General features: G+C 46.5%; 1 protein-coding gene across 1 annotated transcript; it reads right to left on the bottom strand.

Moving 5' to 3' along the window:
• Positions 1–1,055: 1,055 nt before the first annotated feature.
• Positions 1,056–16,431, bottom strand: DENND11 (DENN domain containing 11). Its single transcript, XM_021552021.3, has 9 exons — positions 16,106–16,431; positions 10,759–10,858; positions 9,568–9,726; positions 8,733–8,886; positions 8,354–8,492; positions 7,753–7,884; positions 7,413–7,563; positions 7,150–7,218; positions 1,056–6,055 (listed from the first exon to the last, which is right to left on the bottom strand). The coding sequence occupies exons 1-9, from the start codon at positions 16,344–16,346 to the stop codon at positions 5,860–5,862; spliced, it is 1,341 nt and encodes a 446-aa protein (XP_021407696.1). The 5' UTR covers positions 16,347–16,431; the 3' UTR covers positions 1,056–5,859.
• Between the last annotated feature and the right edge of the window lie 689 nt (positions 16,432–17,120).

Consider the following 17,120-nt stretch of genomic DNA (forward strand, 5'->3'; position numbering starts at 1 on the left):
CATTGACCCAAAGCTGTATGAAAAGCTTTGGAAAGCTATTTGGAAAGACTCTTTAACAAGCTGAGTGAGTCTTTTTTTTGCTTGTTTGTTTTTTTCTTGTTTGTTTTGGTAAGTATTCCTTTTATTCCTGTAGTAGTATTATGCCAGTAAGGATATCCAAATAAAGTCTATTATTTATTTATTGTGTCTGATTGCTCTTGTCTAATGTAAACAGTGCTCACCACTCCATATGCAACCTCCATCCCCTTGAGCCTCAGTACCATAATTAGTTTTGTTGCTTTTTGTTTTGAGCTTTTGTTTATAGCTTTGCTTTAATTGCTGAAAGGAAGTATTACTGACTTAGGCAAGCTTACCTGTTGCCCTTATTCTAACTTAGAAATTCAAATGATTCTGTCTTGCTTACTGGAAGAAAGAAAATTATCCTTATTTTTCTGATGTGATTGTCTGTAGTCCATGTGTTATGCTGTGGTCTAGTCTAAGTCCAGTTGTTGACTCTGATGTTATCAAAATACAGACCTAAGTGAGTTGGCTTCCAGCAGCTCTGTCAAGGACTGAATCCCGGCAGCTTGTGCTCCAACAGCATCCTCTGCTGGAGACATCTTAAAGGAAAAATGCCTCGAAAGGGGAAGCGGGGTTGGGTTTCTGCATGATGCTGAAACCAAGCTGAATGATCTTCCCTAGACTACACTGTGGAGAGACAAATTACCTGAACTGGGTGATCTTTAAAGTCCCTTCCAGCCCTAGCTGTCCTGTAACTCTTGACTGAGACTGAAGGGGATAGAAGCCTCTGAGTTTCTTTTGATAATTATGCTGCTGATAGGACCTGGTTTGTAGTAATGAAGAGTGCCCAGTGGAGCCCTGGGTCACTCTCCAAGGAACATGGTGGTTGTGCTTTGCTCTTTTTGCTTGCCACAGAGACACCTGGGACATTGTTTTGCAGCCTCTGGCTGCAAGGGCAGTTCTCACTACTGGAATTTTTCCTCAAGGTGACGTTTCTGTAATAAAATCAGCAATGTGTTTTTTCTCCAGTGGCAGGAAAGACAAGGCAACAGCCATTTCAAAAAGGTAAGCTTTAATTGTATTGAAAAATACCCATGTTTTTAGTAAGCAGTTTCTCTACAGAGCCACAGGCCTATGGGAGCAACCACACATCTGCAAGATGCAAACAACATCAGAGCTGTTACAATTACACTCAGCCTGCTGCAAGGGATGAGATGGTGAGAACTGGCTCCTTGTTCATCTGTACCATTTTACAGGGAAAATCACTAGTTCTCTTCCATAGCTCCCAATGCAATGTGATTCCTTGCTTGAGGGTAACCAAGAGATCCCTTTAGAATTGGTATTGCTGATGTTGAAGTACCAAGGATCATTCGAGACACAGGCTGGTATTTAAATATTCATATCAGCATAAGTTGAGTAGCTTGTACAAATACCATTCAAGTAGTTTTTCTCCTTCCTCTGCAGCTCAGAGTTCTTCCAGTATAGGGTAATTCTAGACCTCTGAATTGCAACATTCTCAAGGGAGGTGTGAGACACTACATAAAATAGGCAGGGGCTGAACCTGCTATGTAAAATGTTGAGGAAAGAACTTGGTTCTCATGTTTCTGTCTGACAGCAACACAAAAATCTTCCTTTGTACAAACTCCCAGACAGGAAGGAGGAGTAAAATTCTAGGTCCCACTCATGAAAACACTTAACCTGGCTTCAACTCTAGAAGGGCTTAAAATACTGTAACATAGATAAAAAGGAAGGATAACAATCTAATCATGGACCAGCTCAAGGCACCTGTTTATTTTGACCACATTTAAGCATTCCCATTTGAATGACATGTTGCATTAACCAAGGTCTAAAATCCTGGTTCACAGGCATTTAGTACCCTCAGCTTTAGACAGACCACACTGTTAAATCAATACATTCCAGTCCCTTGTAAAAGACATTTATGCTGTCTTTTCTCATAATCACTACACCACTGGTTTTGGGAAAGTGGGAAGAAGACAGCAACTAACATAGAAGTAATGGCTAGGATGAGAGTTTGGGTTCGTGTGCATGCTTTGTACCTAGAATTTTGCTTTTGGATAGAGTGCTCTTGCCCTACTATTCCAGGAGCCACTCTTTCCACCTCCCTGAAAGAAGCTTGCCTGTCCCTTGCACAGTCTGTGGCCAGGAGGGCCACAGCTACTGCCAATTTTTTGCTCATTAACTTTGACAGCTGTTAAAATGGGCTATCACCATAACCCTGGTTTACTGAATAACCTGTACAGGGAGCTACTTCCTCTTGAAAAGGTGATGGAACTTCTGCCCAGAAGGATGGGGACAGGCAAGCTCAGCTCCTGTGACAGTCACAACCATTGGCTGTAAGACACACTGCAGTAAGTACCTCATGTATCCTAGAAAATAAGGTAGTAGCATGTCTGTAAGACAAATCTGAATTCTGATTCCATCAAGTGCCTTTCTCCTAGTATCCATTATAGTTCTTTATTGGCTCTAAGCAGCTTGGCCTAACCTTGCTGTGAGAAGACTTCTGGATGATTAAGATGTCTGGCATGGTATTGCTTGTTCAAACTGAACTGAGCTTATATGTCTCTCATAAGCTTTACCCTTCAATGCAGATAGTACAAGCAGTAAAAATTCATTGCTTGATTATACATTTCTAGTGCATCTCAAGTTAAGATGCAGTTAAAAAGCTCTTGTTCTCCTGGTTAAAGTCAAGCAAGTACAAGCTGAGAACCTGCCTGGCTATCCAATAATTTGAGTTTTGGAGAATACACAGGTCCGCAGCATAGAGCTGGTTACTGTAACCACCATTCAAACCTTGGCTCTGATCACAGCAACTGACCAGAGGCATTACACCCAAGAAACTGAAGGCACCACTGTAAAGTCAAAGGGAGAAGACAAATCAGCAATATCCTACCTTATGCCACATTTTCCTCCCTCTTTTGATTCAAAACATACCCAGTAGATGTCTCCCAACTGCTAGTAGGCAACAAAGCACCAATTGAATGCCCAGGAGGGGATTTTGAATATCTGTACATAACTGTTCTACATTGAATTATAGTATCTTCTGGAAAGATATGACTCAGTTAAACTGGTTCCACAGAACAGTCCTTCATGCCCCAAGCTATAACAATTTTTTTTCTATTATGTACCCGTTTCTCGAGAACTTTTCACATGTGACAAAAATAAAAGCAGTATCTTTTAGAAAAGGAGTGCAGGTGGAAGCACTTCTGCAGCTAATCGAATATGGAAGGCTTAGGAGAGAAAAGTCATCTTGCTCTGTTTTCTGTCAGACAGCTTCTGACTTTTGTAGCAGTTGCCTGCCAAGAGAGCATTGACAGAGAAGCAAAATTACAAGGAAGAACAAGATAGGCTGCAACCATCCAACTGGATGTAGCACATGGGTGCTGCTACAGTAATCTGCTTGCTTTGATGCTTCTGCACCCATACTACTGCTAACAACTGAGGACCTGATTTCTGGAAAGCAGAGGTTTAATAAATGTCAAATAGAAATTTCAGGAGCTTCTGCTTAGGGAAGGGGCTATGTCAGTGCTGTCCTACTAGACCTCATGTTCCAACAGCTTTAAACAACAGTGCTCTAATGCAGAGTGTTAGCCTCTGACTGCACTGACTGTAAAATTTCAGCAAACCAAAGGTTTGTTTTTGTTTAGTTTAGCAAAAGAAATAAAGAAAATAGAAATTCATTAACAACTGACCACAGCTAAACTATGTAGCAAACCTTCAAGAAAGAGAGGATAAATTGCTAGAGACTAGTTTTGGTTCTGTTTTTCTCTTTTGATGTCTGAAGAAGTGACAGCAATACAAGGGCAGCTCAGCTGCCCTGATTCCTCAGGGATCGTCACTGCAAGGCAGCATGTTAAAACTGTAGTGGAAGTTAGAGGAAAAAAGTGTGGAAGTTGTGGGCCACTTTTATACTGAAGGTGTGAATTTAAAAGCAAAGCCATTTCTTAAGGAAGAGATTGGTCTTTCCATTAAATTATACTCAGCTGTTTTTACCTCTTCCTACATTTTTTCCCCCTACATTCTAAGGATGATGATGTTACAGTTGTTGTGAGCAATTGACAGTATGAACAACAGCATATTTTCTTCTTTACGAAAACATCCCAAAGCCTTGAAAAAGCAATCAGGGGAGTGACTGCTTGGAGACAGGAAAATGGCAGGAAAATTGCCTCCTCCTTTCCAGAGGGTGACAATCCACAGAGGATATTTTTGGAGAACATTTGCTTCACCTGTTTCAAAAAGGTGCTTGCCTGCTTTAGAGTGGGTGAGATCTTGGTGGTTCAGGCTCTGTCTCATTCTATAAAAGATTAGGACAAATGGATACATCAGCTACAGTTTGGATTCCTACAATGCAAAAAAGCCTCCAAGGGTGCTGAAATATGTAATGATAGAAACAGCAACTAATCAGCTATAGCCACAGTTCAGGAAGAACAGTCAGTTAAAAGCTGATATTGCTGCTGGTTGAAGGATTTGGGGCAGAGCTTTAAGTCACACCTCCAGGTACGATTCTTGGCTTTTGTGTGGCAAAGGGATTACTCTTTACTGGGATAGCCTTCCTGGAGGTAATGACTAGTCCTTCAGGAATTGAATCCTATTCTTTCCACAGCATAAGAAAACATCTGTTTCATCTGGTTCTATAGCTCTACTCAGGAAAAAAGACAGATTTGCTTTTAAACACTGCTTCTAGCAACTGTGCCAGTTTAGAATACCAAACTCCAAGGGAATGTCCTGCAAACTTCAGTTGTTCCAGCTGAAAGGTCTGTTCTTTGTCTCACACAGAAAGCCAGGGATAGCAGCAGGCAGTGCTGAAGGCTCAACAAAAGGAGGATTAGCAGACAGTGTTAAAGCAAAGGAGCAACAAGTCCCATCAGCTACAAAGGAAGGGCTAGTGACATTAGTTAAAGCATACTTGTTCTACCCCATCCAGCCCAGCATGGTCCAAGCTGAGGCTGGACAACAAAGTGACTGCAAAGTGGCTCAGTGGTGTTGGTCCCTGTTAAATGGGTGACCATCTTGCTGGTTTGAAAATTTTAAACCAAAGCAGCAGGTCTGATGCAACTAAAAGCCAAAGGGGGTGGTGGGGTGGATTGAGGAGAGAGGGTGCTCTTCTCCAGCTGAGATAGGTAGGTGCAATCTCTGCTATTTTAGACCACCTCAGATGCCAGAAGTGAAGCCGTGCTGCTCCAGTAAGCAAAGTCGTAAGATCCTGTAGCATCCCCAATCCCAAACTTGCTTCTGCCATTTACAAGGAAGGGTGGCTTGACTCCAATTCACCTTAAAGTTGGGTGAGGAGTGTTTAAACGAGTCCTGGTTCTTACCATTGGTTTAACTGTCCCCACCAATAAACTTGGTAGGAGCTATTTATGAGATTGGGCCATTAACAGCTTGTGCTGAAGCCCTCTTCAGTCCCCAGGTGGAAGGGGGAGTTGATAGGAGGATTTTCCAGCCAAGTCTGAAAGCTTGGCTATAGCATTTCACATTGGTTGTCATCAAACAAAGTGCTTTCCTGAAGTCTTCAGGGCTCAGGTATCCAGGCTAGGCCAAAACCTAGCTATCACTGGCAACAGTGAGGTTTGGTGCAAAGGTGCACTGGTCCTGGCTAAACAAAACAAAAAACACAAATGAAAGGGAAAGGGAGACAAAACCAAAAGGAACCTTAGAGCAGGTACTCACTGAGAAGCTGAGTGTGAGAAAATAAAATCACATTTTGTTTTAAAATTATAAATACTCTCCATATAAAGTTATTAAATAACTGTGGCTGTGGTGAGTTCCAGTGATCCTCCTAAGCAATGTCCGGTAGTCCTTAAAAAGTGATCTTTGCTCCCCATCTCTCTTGCCCTTGGTTTAAGTGCAGCAGGGGTTGTCAATGACTAGCATAACATCAATGCCATACACTTCCAGGAGGTCCATGAGGAAACTTCGATCCCCCTGGGGATCCAGGCCCATGCCTCGTGCGTGGTCAGCTGTCAGTGTCTTGTCCTGGCTAGCTGACACTTCCATCAGCGTCTGGAATATGCGGTTGTTCTGCTCCATGAAAAACCTATAGGGTAAAGTCAGTGAAAGCGATTGCATTGGACCTCCAGAAAGACAGTATATTTAGCAAACAAGCAGCAGAGCCCCAGAACTGCATCTAACCCCTTCAGCCAGAGATCCCACCTTGTTAGGTGGCACTGTAGTACTTCTCCACTCTCTCATCGGGTGACCCAGAATAAACAAAGAGCAGTAACTTTTAATTGACAGTGGTGCTCCCATCTGTGGGCGGTGTTTCCCTCAGAAGAAGCCACGTTGTCAGCTAAAGTGTGTTCTGTGGTCACCAAGCAGGTACATTACACCTACAGCTCCCGTAATGTAAAGGAGGAAACAGTGTTGTCACCCATCTGATAAGCCAGTGGGTAAATAAATTCTCCATTACTGGTGCAGAACACACCAGTGAGAGCTCCTTCTTACCCGCTGCTTTCCTAGAAACATGCAAAGCTATTCAGAAAGAGCTCTGGCTACACCTGTGAAGCTCAACAATCAGAGCTCTGCCCTGACAGCCCTTCACACAGTTTCCTCCTATTATTTCTCACCTGCTGCAGAGTGTGAATAGCAACATGCAGTGAAGGGCTGCAGAGGTGGTAAACGTGATTTTTATCTAATTCTGTACCTCCTACTCTACACCCAGTTCTGGTTCCTCTGTTTGCCAGGTATGAAGTCAGCCACATCAGTAAGCCAATCCTTCACATCCAGGTCTGATCTCTACCCTGTACCAGCCCCCATCATGGTACAGTGCCTGCTTCCCATGACCATTGTCCTTTTCAGAGCCAAAGAAGAAGAATTTCTGGCAAGAAAAATCCTATAGTGCTTATATTTGCGAGGGCATTCTTATATCTCTGATTGTGTTTTTAAAATTCACTTCTCCCTCCTAACACATAAGTGACCTGAGCAGATACTATATTTTGGCTTCTCAAAATGAAAAGATGATCTGAAGAGGAAGAGCCAGTCTGTTTTTAGAACTCTAGAGGAAGAAAGCTAACTATGGAATTATGTCAAACATGCTGTTTCATAATGTGCCAAACAGTGCAACACAAAATCGGTGCAAGAGGCTCCCTAAAACTAGCCATGTCCAACTAAGTATTAGAGGTAGCCACTCACAAGATGAAAAGGTCCTCTTCACAGGAGCTGCAGTCCTCACCCACTTCTTGAGAATACATTAACATCTGCCTGAGAGAAGGGAGACAAGTTAATTGCACATACCTACTGTGAACCTCAAAGCTTTATGAGATGATCACAATCTACCAAGAGATGAGCTGAACCAGTAGTATATTTTGAAAATACAACAAGGAGGAAAGAACAAAGGAGCAGTGTCCTCTTTATGCCACATCTCCTATCAGGAGCACCCAGATGTCTGTGATTACCTTTGGTCATTGAGCCGTCGGTACTTCTCCTTGTCAGCATTGTTAATTTTCAGGAGTGGTTGCAGATGTTCGTGATGCGTCTTCACATTCTGGTTGTCCACATAGACATCATAGAGATCCCGTTTCTGCTCAAAGATCTTTTCTGTTGTACCTGCCAAAACCAGAGAAGATTTTCAGAGCAGCATGTTGCTTTCCCAGCAGACCAACTGTTCTCTCCTGCTTGCATAGTTAGTCATTCCATGCACAACCTATTTCTCATCAGTTCTATTCCACAGTCTGGTGTCTCAAGACATTTTACAGCCTCAAGCTAAAAACATCATGCCTAATCCATAATACTTACAGGCCACGTATGATACTTCTGTCTCCAGCATTTCTATGTCTGCCACATTCACATAGAAGAATGGTTTGGACTCTGGGACAGTTCCTCCAAGACCAGGCAGAGAAACATTTGCAAGGCAACAGCAGCAATACACTGTGGACAAGAGAAGTACATCCTGAGATCCTTTTGGTTTCCTTCAAGGGCACTCTGAACCCCACAAGGCCAGCTTTCCCACAGGCCTCTATGAAAACAATGGTCAGAGCTCTGAAATGCCTTTGAACACCAGAACTTGTCAAGTGATGACATCCTGTTTCGCATAGGAAATAATCCGTTCTCCCATAGGAATCCCACATTCTAGAATCCATAAATTCAGTCAGTGTTCTTACTGTCCTGTGCTGATAGGAACTGAGTTTGACAGTGCCAGATGTGTCCTTACTCACGAGGCCTGAAGAAAAGCATTTGGTAGGAAATGCGTAAATGCAGACTGAGTGGTATCTTCACGAGGCATGGTCACAATGGGTTTTGAAGACATGCATAATGTCTGTCCCCTCAGTACTCGCAGGCATTTCTGCAATTCTTCAGCCTACTAGATCAGAGCTCTGCAGTGTCCCTGGAAACATACCTCTATAGCAGACAACTCCAACTGGGGGTGGTGAAAATATCAATATGCGCTTGCGCAGCAGGGCAAACTTCCAGAGGACGAGGATCTGCTCACCAAAGAATTTTATGAACTGAGACATACAGCCAGCAGGGTGTGTGATCTGCAGGTGGAGCGAAAGGGAAGAAAACAGCTCAGAGGTGAAACAGGGACACATGCACAGATGCTAAGTCTAAATGTGGGAGCAAGACCAGCACACAGCTTGCAATGGTCCAAGTAACAAAATCTTATCTAAAGCAGCCTACAAAGCGTGGGAGTGATTGCTTATATAAAGGAGCATGAGGCACCAGCAAGGAGCAGCAGACCTCTGCCCATTCCTGCAGGCCTCAGGCACCTGCCTCACCTTCATCTCTGGGTACATGTATCTGTGGATGGAAGGCAGCCAGTGGACAGGTTGCTGAGAGCTGGGCGTGCCCTTGCTATCAGGGAGAACTCCTTTCTTGTCATCATAGAATGCCTCTAAATGGGAGTAGTGCCCTGGCATTTCCAGCTGGTGTCTGGAAAAGAAAGGAAAAAAAGGAGATCTGTAGTATCTCCAGAGTATTTGTTTAGTGCCTTGTCCACAGCAAACACCTGCTCTCCCAGCTAAAAGGGATCCTGGGTGCCTCAGTTGTACAGACTCATCCCGGAGGGCGGAAGAAACATCAGGACTACCAGCTCCCAGTGCAGCCAGAGAACACACACAGGATTGACACAGGTGGCGAGCTGGGCTGTACAGAGCACTGGTCCTGTTTTAAATACACTCAGGTAGGAGCAGTTTTCTGCCATCACCATTTTTGCTGCTAGATCCACTCAACACAACTGAAGCACACAGCTAGGCAGGATCACCATTACACAATTAGAAGCCTTCTGTAAGGCCCTAATAAAATTGTTTTCAGAAGGCAAAAAGGAGAACTTCTTGTTATCTCAACTCTCCCTGTGACACTTATGTCTGCCTACAGTAACCAGGGTTTGGGTAGCATTTGACTAGCCTCTTAGGAAGGAACAGACTGCTACTAATCGGTTCCTTGTCTCCTTCACACTGTGAATCTGTTAAACTTTCTGGAGAAATAGCCAGTCAAGGAAATCACAGCAGAGCATTGTTACTGAATTCTCACTTGCCTAAAACTGCTCTCCATAGAAAGAACATTATCTCTCCCAGGTGGGGAATGGCCAGGCTCATTCCCAAGGGAACTTACCTGACCTGGTTCTCCAGGAAGTGCATGTACCTATACAGCAGCGTGTAGGAAGGGGAGAGGATGCCCACGGACTTCATGCGGGCACCACGCTCTAACTCACTCTCCACAGGCATGTTGGCAAAGCAGGCCAGGCCAAAACAGAGCCCTTTCCGGAAATAACTGGAGACAAAGTTTGACAGAAGGGTTAACGTTAAAAAGAGGACAGAAGAAGAAAGAAAGGTAACTGAGGACTAAAATTACTGATTTGGAAACATATTTTCTTCTGTAAGAAACTCCCTGAAATCCCACCATGCTAACTGAAGGGCTGAGGACAGGCCTTGGATGCTCCAGACTTCTCAGCAGCAAGACAAAATATTTAAGGCAAGAGTTCCCAGGAGTTCCCACTCCAGCCCCATCACAGGCCGGTAAGGAATGCAAATAAATAACTTGGAAGGAAGACCAACAGAATGCATGGTTCAGTCAGACCAGAGCCTTTGCTCCAAGGTAGAAGCCTCCAGTGAATGCAGTTCTGAGTACAGTACAGCTACCTGGTCACATTGAAGCACACTGATGATCAGACTGCAAGGGTTCACTTCACATGCCTTTAAGAAAGTAACTGTTATTCCTGCCCAAAAGGAATTGTGACACTGCAGTTCATTGTGAAACATTGCTGCATTGCAACATTGGGTTAGCAGAATGCAGAAAATTCCTCTCTTACGTGTTTCAACTCAAGGAGCTAGCAAAAAAGAAAGTGAACAATACCTGTTTATAACAACATTGAAAGGAACCAAAAGCCCTGGCAGAGTTAAGAACATTTTTCTAAGTCCTGTTCCTGCAAAATCCTTACCATTTCAGTTCTGCCATTTTTTGCCCTTCACCCTAGACCTCTGTTTGCAGTCTCAATGGTGGCAGTGCAGATCATTTGCCCAGTACACACTGAAATTTGCACACCAGCAAGAAGCTGGCCTGCCCCAGTTGGCCTCCACAGGCAAAGCAGTCATACAGCAGATCCCTGCAGCTTGCTGGTAGTTAATACCATATTGAAAGTGTCTGAAAAGTATCTTTGGCACAGGTAGAAACAGTTTAGCAAGCAGGTTTCTGCAGGACCCTAGCTTCCTACAAGGTATTTTTCTTGCATGTTCTGAATTAAGAGCTGGTGGTGTTGATGCACAACTAAGAAAGGAAGAAGTAATATAGCTCAGATGTACTCACATGAAATCTGACTGGATTTTGTGGGACCCGCTTGCCATGGATTTGAATTCCACACCTTCCAAATCTATATCCTGGGGTAAACACCATTCCACCATGTTGCCTGCAGAGAAGAAAATTAAATTGGGTAAGCTTGAATACAGTACCCATTTCTAAAATGCAAACATCATCAACAGAAAGTTGTTGCTTTCCTAACCCTGGAACACCTGTAACAGTGCCTTAAAACAACTCCTGAACTCCTAAATTGTCTCAGACAGTACGTGGCATATGATACTCCATATATCTCTTGCAAGTGTTACTTGTTGTAGCACAACACACAGACACTGCAGGACACTTAGGGCCACTTCTGAAGCTAGTGCTATTTTGTTGATTTATTCTTGATAAACTTAATTACAGAGCAACTACAATTTTACCTGATGGTGGATAAGCTTTGGTCTACACAAGCATCCATCCCACAAAAAAGAACCAAAAGACATACTGTTGCTCTTTAAGATGAGTTTTTGGGATAGCTCACACCACCACCAATATTGTTCTTTGCCTGAGCTTGGCAGGCCTGGTCAAACAGAAACCCCTGAGCCATCATCCAAGTCATCACTTCTTCTCGGAAGTCTCTCCTATTTTCTTTAGGTTAGGAGGAGTTAGCTGAAACTTTGTATGTAGACTGAAGTAATGTGTAATGTGTTTGTGCATGCTAGAATAACCAACAAAAAAGTACATAAATTACAAGCTACATCAAGATCAGCAAACATCTGTCACCTGCCAACCCAGCCAGAAAGTATGCAGTTGTTCAGGGGAAAAGGCCACCTGAGGAGCCCGATCCTGGAACAGATGATATTACAGAAGTCACAAGATGTCCCTAAAGCAAATGAAGTCCAACAAGTTTACCATGGACCAAGAAAGGGGTCACTTCTCACACTTTCCCATCCCAGCACTTCAGAGCCCAACCTGCCTACCTGGACATTCCCATGGCGCTGAGATGTGCTCCAAATTTACCCAGAGTTTCTGTTCTCTGTCAGTCTGCCCACAGCATTTGAAGTCATGTGGCTTAGTTTTAAAAACAAGGCAAACAAACCAAAATTCTTCATGATAATGCAATGGCAGGTGCAGCACAAAGGTGCTTCCTACTGGTTCACTCCTTTCCCTGCCCTTTGGGGTGACCGTTCCAGCTGGGCTTGCATGGACAGCTACATCTGCAGGGGCCTTCCACTCAGCTAAGGCTCTTGGAGATATTTAAATTGGAGGCCTCATTTCTGAAGCCTGTCTTTTGTCTCATTACTCACACTGCACAAGTATATGCCTGCACAGGAATAGGGCTTAGCTACTGACATTTAAATAGGCTATTTTTCTTCTCACATAGATGCTGTATTCAGTAGACCTCCCCCAGCCCTGCCTGGCAAGGACTTCAAAAAACCCAACAGCGTCAGGCATGGCAACAGGAGAAGCTGTGCATCCAAGTGCCCGCTTGCAGTGCACAAGCAGAGCTCTCCCGCAGAGCCGGGCTGGCCGGGAGCAGCAGCAGCCTCGTGACCCCGAGCACAGCCCTGTGCAGTCCCACAGGGAAGCACAGAGCTCTGCTGTGGCCTCTGAGGCGTGTGAAAGGCTGGCAGAGAGAGCCAGTGACATCATAGCAGCCCGCGCGCTCCCCTGGAGGGCTCCCAGATTATACAGAGATGGTGGCTTTTGTTGTTTTGGGTTTGTGTGAGCCTGTTTGGTTTGCTTTTTAAAGGCACAAGAACCTTCCTTGAAAGCGTGAGGAAGTCAACTCTTGAGACTGTTGCCTCATAACCATGAAATTGTGGTTAAGGGCAGATGTGCTTTTAAGCCTTGCCCCACAGAGCATCCCTTATTGGTCATTACCTGTGGATTCACAGATCGATAGGTGAGAGTGCCATCAAGGGCAAAGGAAGATGGGCTTTGCTCAGTTTAGCCACAAACACTGTCAGGTGTCACATCCACTGCAGAGGTGTTAAAGTGGACATTGCTCAAACAATGCCCGTTCTTGTAGCAGCAATAAGGAAAGAATGCCTTGAAACAGATCTTTACCCTGCTTGTGACCTCAAAACCAACTCACCTATCACATAGGTTGTTTGTTTTTTTTTTTTTTTTTCTTCCTAGGATCTGTCAGGAGCAACCTGCATCTGTGCTCCTGGCTGTTCCTCATGCCACCTTGCCCTGTGAACACACGGGGGACGTGGCAGTCGGAGAACAAACGCGGAGATTAAAAAAGTAGGAAAGTCAGTCTGGCGCAACAGGAGAGCAAACAAAGGAGAGACTTCACCTAGATGCAATACGGCTGCCAGTCTGCCCGAGAAACCAGAGGAGGGAGGAGGGAACAATGTTGTAGAAAAACAGGAACCACTGCCCTTCCCCATGCAGAAGGCAACTCTCATGCACACAGGAAACTTTCCAAGTGAGAGTCACCCATCATTAGAGAGCAGACTAGTGAGTTTGCTGAGAGTCAGATCTGCAGATCTGATCTCCTAGAAGCTATCTCCCACCTTCAGGCCAGGTCTGAGCCAGAACTCATTTTCTAGAGTGCAAAGTTCTTCCTCTTTCCCTCGTATTTTCTTTCCACTGTATTTTCACACCCTCACAAAGAAGATACTGGCACCCCCATTTGGGGATCATCACCTGTCACTCCTCACTACTAGAGGTTTCCTGAGGGCTTTAGGATCCCCTACTGTGCAATGCTACCATGTTGTGCTAGGACAGAAGCATGAAGTGTAACCTAAACATCACACTTGCTCTGTTTCCTGCACGGAAGAAATGTGGGAGAGAAAAACAGAATATTTGCATGTTCCCTGGTGCAAAACACATTACTTCCCTCTCTTCCTTCCTTGTCTCTCTCCATTACTCACAGACCCTTTAAGCCAACAGACTGTGTGGGACCTCCACAAAGACTGTTATCAGCTGCCCCACAACAGCAGTGAAGACAGCTCCTTGTCAAGTGCCACAAGGTTCACCATGCTGCACATGAGGACAGCACTGAGTGTTGACAGTCACAGGGACACTAGAACTGTAACAGTGACCTGGCAACCCCATAACCTACCTTTGGAAACTCATCACATGCAACTGCATACACTAAGCTCTTCTGCTTCAAGCCCTTCTAAATTTTGGAGGGATGTTGTTACGTTCTTTATTAGCATGGTCACCACTTCATGCTTCTACAGGAAAAACTCTCTTGCCCACCTACTTGCCTGTAGTCGGGCAGACACTACCTGGCATAACCACCTGCACAGCCACCACCAGAAATTCAGCTGTTCCTATGCCTCAGCAAGCTGCCAAAGGAGGTCTGCTGTGCTTTTCCTGGGCAGGACCAAGCAGCTCAGACACTAACTGGATGATTTCCTTTAAGTCATACACAAGGACCAGATACCTTTACAAACATTACAGAAATCCTTCACACTATCTGATGTGGTTGACCATTAATTCCTGTACTTTCTTTCTGACTGTAGCAAGTTCACGCCATTTAACTTACTGACATTTTTCCAAGTCCACACCCTCTGCAGGGCACTTTGCCCCCCAGCTGTAAAGCTGACATTTGCTGGTATATTGCTCACAGTCTTGTCATCCATGCTGGGTAGCAGCAGGAGGCTGAATCTTCCTGGACTTGACAGACTACTCCAAGGCTGATGACACCCAGCATTAACTGCACATCAGATGCGAGAAGAGCTGTTGCCCAACTTTCCCTGGACTTCATTCAAAGCAACAGCTGGTTCAGAGAAACTCCTGAGAAAGCTCAGCTTTCTGCCAAATCTCAAGAAAATCTCACCCTTTCATAGAAGGCATATGCTGTCAAATCAAAAGACAACCTGCTGTTGCTGCAGTCACCCAGACTCTTTCATGTTTTGGATACTTAGGAGAAACAGCTCAATTTTCCATCTCCTGCTGGAAATATGACATCCAATCTTATTTCAGATTTTTATGAATGAATGACACTTCTCTCTGGTGCAGTATGAAAGGGTACCTTCTCAAAATCCTTGGGTGTTTTGGGACACAGCAGCCATGCTGTCAGATAGTGGGCATTGCTGACACCACATCATACCAGCAGCCATGCCCTGTTCTCTACTTCCTTAGGATATTCAGTTCAAGACTGGCATTCAGTCTTCACTACCAAGGCCCTCTTATGAGCAGGATGTCAGGTAATTTCCCCTCCCACTGGAGAATCAACCTCACTGTGCTTTACAGACCTCTTTCCTGTCTCTTGTACTTTTGCTACGGATTTGCTAAAGGCAGTGCCTGTCTAGAGAAGAAAGAGGAGCTCAGTCTCACATCTGGATGCAAATGGGCTCCTGAATGTCTCTCTTGCCTTTGAACCCCAGGTTGGTGCCTGGCAGCCAAATGACCCAATAATGTGTCTCAGGACATCAGATCCCTGCGCACAGCAGTACCTGTGTTCACAGGTGCAAAGCAGGTGCTAACTTCCTGTCTGTGTCCTAGCATCCTGTTTGGTGATACTGTGGGAGCAGTAGGACTAGGAAAACAAAGTTAGAGATATTTTCTGAAATGATGATTTACAGGTTTGAAATTAATAACCTCTGTCAGTAGTGACACAACAGCACAGTCCAACAGCACTGACAGAGGTGGATATGGCAGTGAGAAGTGGAAAATATATTCCCTTTGCCCCTCTCCTCTGCCCTCATGGATCGCAGCACTCCTTCAAAGCACTAAGTTCCAGAGATCCCACCAGAGGCCAGCCTCTAAACACACTGGTCACCAAGAAGTACGCAGCTGAGCTGCTGCTGGTGATCATGCCCTGCGAGCCTGCCGGATTTACGCCTGCCACAAACGCCATCCATCACCGATAGTTGCCGGCAGGTCTGCGCCACTCCACGGAGACAGAAGGATGCTCTCAAGATGCTGCTAACAGGTTGGTGCCCTCCAGGCAGCGCTGGGCAGAGGCTCGGCCTAAATCTGTGCGGGGCACAGGGGGTGCCCCAGCGCCGTCCACAAACTCCCCGTGCCGTGGAGACAGACCCATCCCTGTCCTCGGAGCGGCACCAGACGCGGCGCCTTCCTCCCGCCAGAACTTCTTCTCGGCAGGATGGAGACCAAAAGCAATCCCCCTTGTGCTCCGTTTTCGGCAAATGCCCAGGGCCCCCGCTCCCGACGCCGGCAGCCGTGCGGTGGAGCCGCGGTCCCCCGTGGGGGCAGAGGGCAGCCCGGCTCCCGCTGGGTCCGGCCACGCTGCCCCAGCGCGGCGGGAGGAGCGGTCCCTGGGAGGCGGGATGCGGGGGCAGCGCTCCCCAAGGGAAGCCCGGTCCCGGCCGCATCCATCGTACTCCAGCGGCACCGGGAGCCCCAGGCCCGGCCCCGGCGCCCCGGCCCGCCCGCTCCCGGCGCCGCTCACCCGTGCGGGGGTCGAAGGTGACCACGAAGACGGCCACGATCTGGTCCTCCTCCGCCTCGGCCCGCGGCGGCCCCGCCGCCTCCGCCGGCCCCTCGCCGTCCCACGGAGCCGCGCTCCAGCCGCCGCCGAGCCGCCGCCCGCCGCCGCCGCTGCTGCCCGGCTCGGCCGCGGGCGGCGGCGCCGACACGGCGGGGCCCTCGGCCCAGAACAGCAGCGGCGCCTCGTCCGAGCGCTCCACCATGGCCGGGCCGGGCCGAGCGGAGCCGGGCAGAGATGAGCCGAACCGAGCGGGGCAGAGATGAGCCGAGCCGAGCTGAACCGAGCCGAGCGGAGCCGAGCGGAGCCGAGCCGAGCGGAGCCGCACCCCCCGCGCCGCACCGGCGGGGGGCGGGCAGCGAGGGGCGGGAGCTCGGCGGTGTCACCGGCGGGGCGGGGCTGCGGCCGCGGCAGCCGGCGGAGAGCCCGGCTCGGAGCTCCCCGGTGCCGGCTCCTGGAGGGGCACGGGGGGCTGGAGCTTCACCTCCTGGCGCAGGGCAGAGCCAGCTGCCCCCCTTGTGTCCCCACCCGGCTGTGACAGAAATGCCGAGCAGCTGCTTCTCCCAGCCCCGTTAAAGCCATCCTGCTGGAAAAGCCACGGGAATTGGGCAGAGCAACGGGGGCAGGCTCGCACCCCATCAAATGGCTGCGGTGGAAATCCGAAGCCACAAATCCGAAGGAGTCAGGGATACTGATTCAGTATATACTGGGGTGTGTGTGTGTATATATATATATATATATATATATATATATATATATATATATATATAAAATATATTATATATATATTATATATATGTATGTATGTGTGTGTATATATACGTATATATATACATATATATGTATATATGTGTATATATATACATATATATGTATATATGTATATATATATGTATACATGTATATGTTTACATACCTGCTACAGAAGGATGTGAAACAGTTTTGGGCAGAACAAGCAGATTGAAAGACAGGGTCACAA

This window comes from Lonchura striata, chromosome 1A (assembly GCF_050655825.1).
Source record: "Lonchura striata isolate lonStrDom1 chromosome 1A, ASM5065582v1, whole genome shotgun sequence".
In the NCBI taxonomy this organism is placed as follows: domain Eukaryota; kingdom Metazoa; phylum Chordata; class Aves; order Passeriformes; family Estrildidae; genus Lonchura; species Lonchura striata.

Excerpts from the sequence above, each read along its gene's own strand:
- DENND11 (XM_021552021.3), bottom strand. The coding sequence starts at position 16,346 with ATGGTGGAGCGCTCGGACGAGGCGCCGCTGCTGTTCTGGGCCGAGGGC. Across the intron at positions 8,493-8,732 it reads ACATGTACCCAGAGATGAAG|ATCACACACCCTGCTGGCTG; the intron begins GTGAGGCAGGTG and ends CTCCACCTGCAG. Across the intron at positions 7,564-7,752 it reads AGAAGTATCATACGTGGCCT|GTACAACAGAAAAGATCTTT; the intron begins GTAAGTATTATG and ends TGGTTTTGGCAG.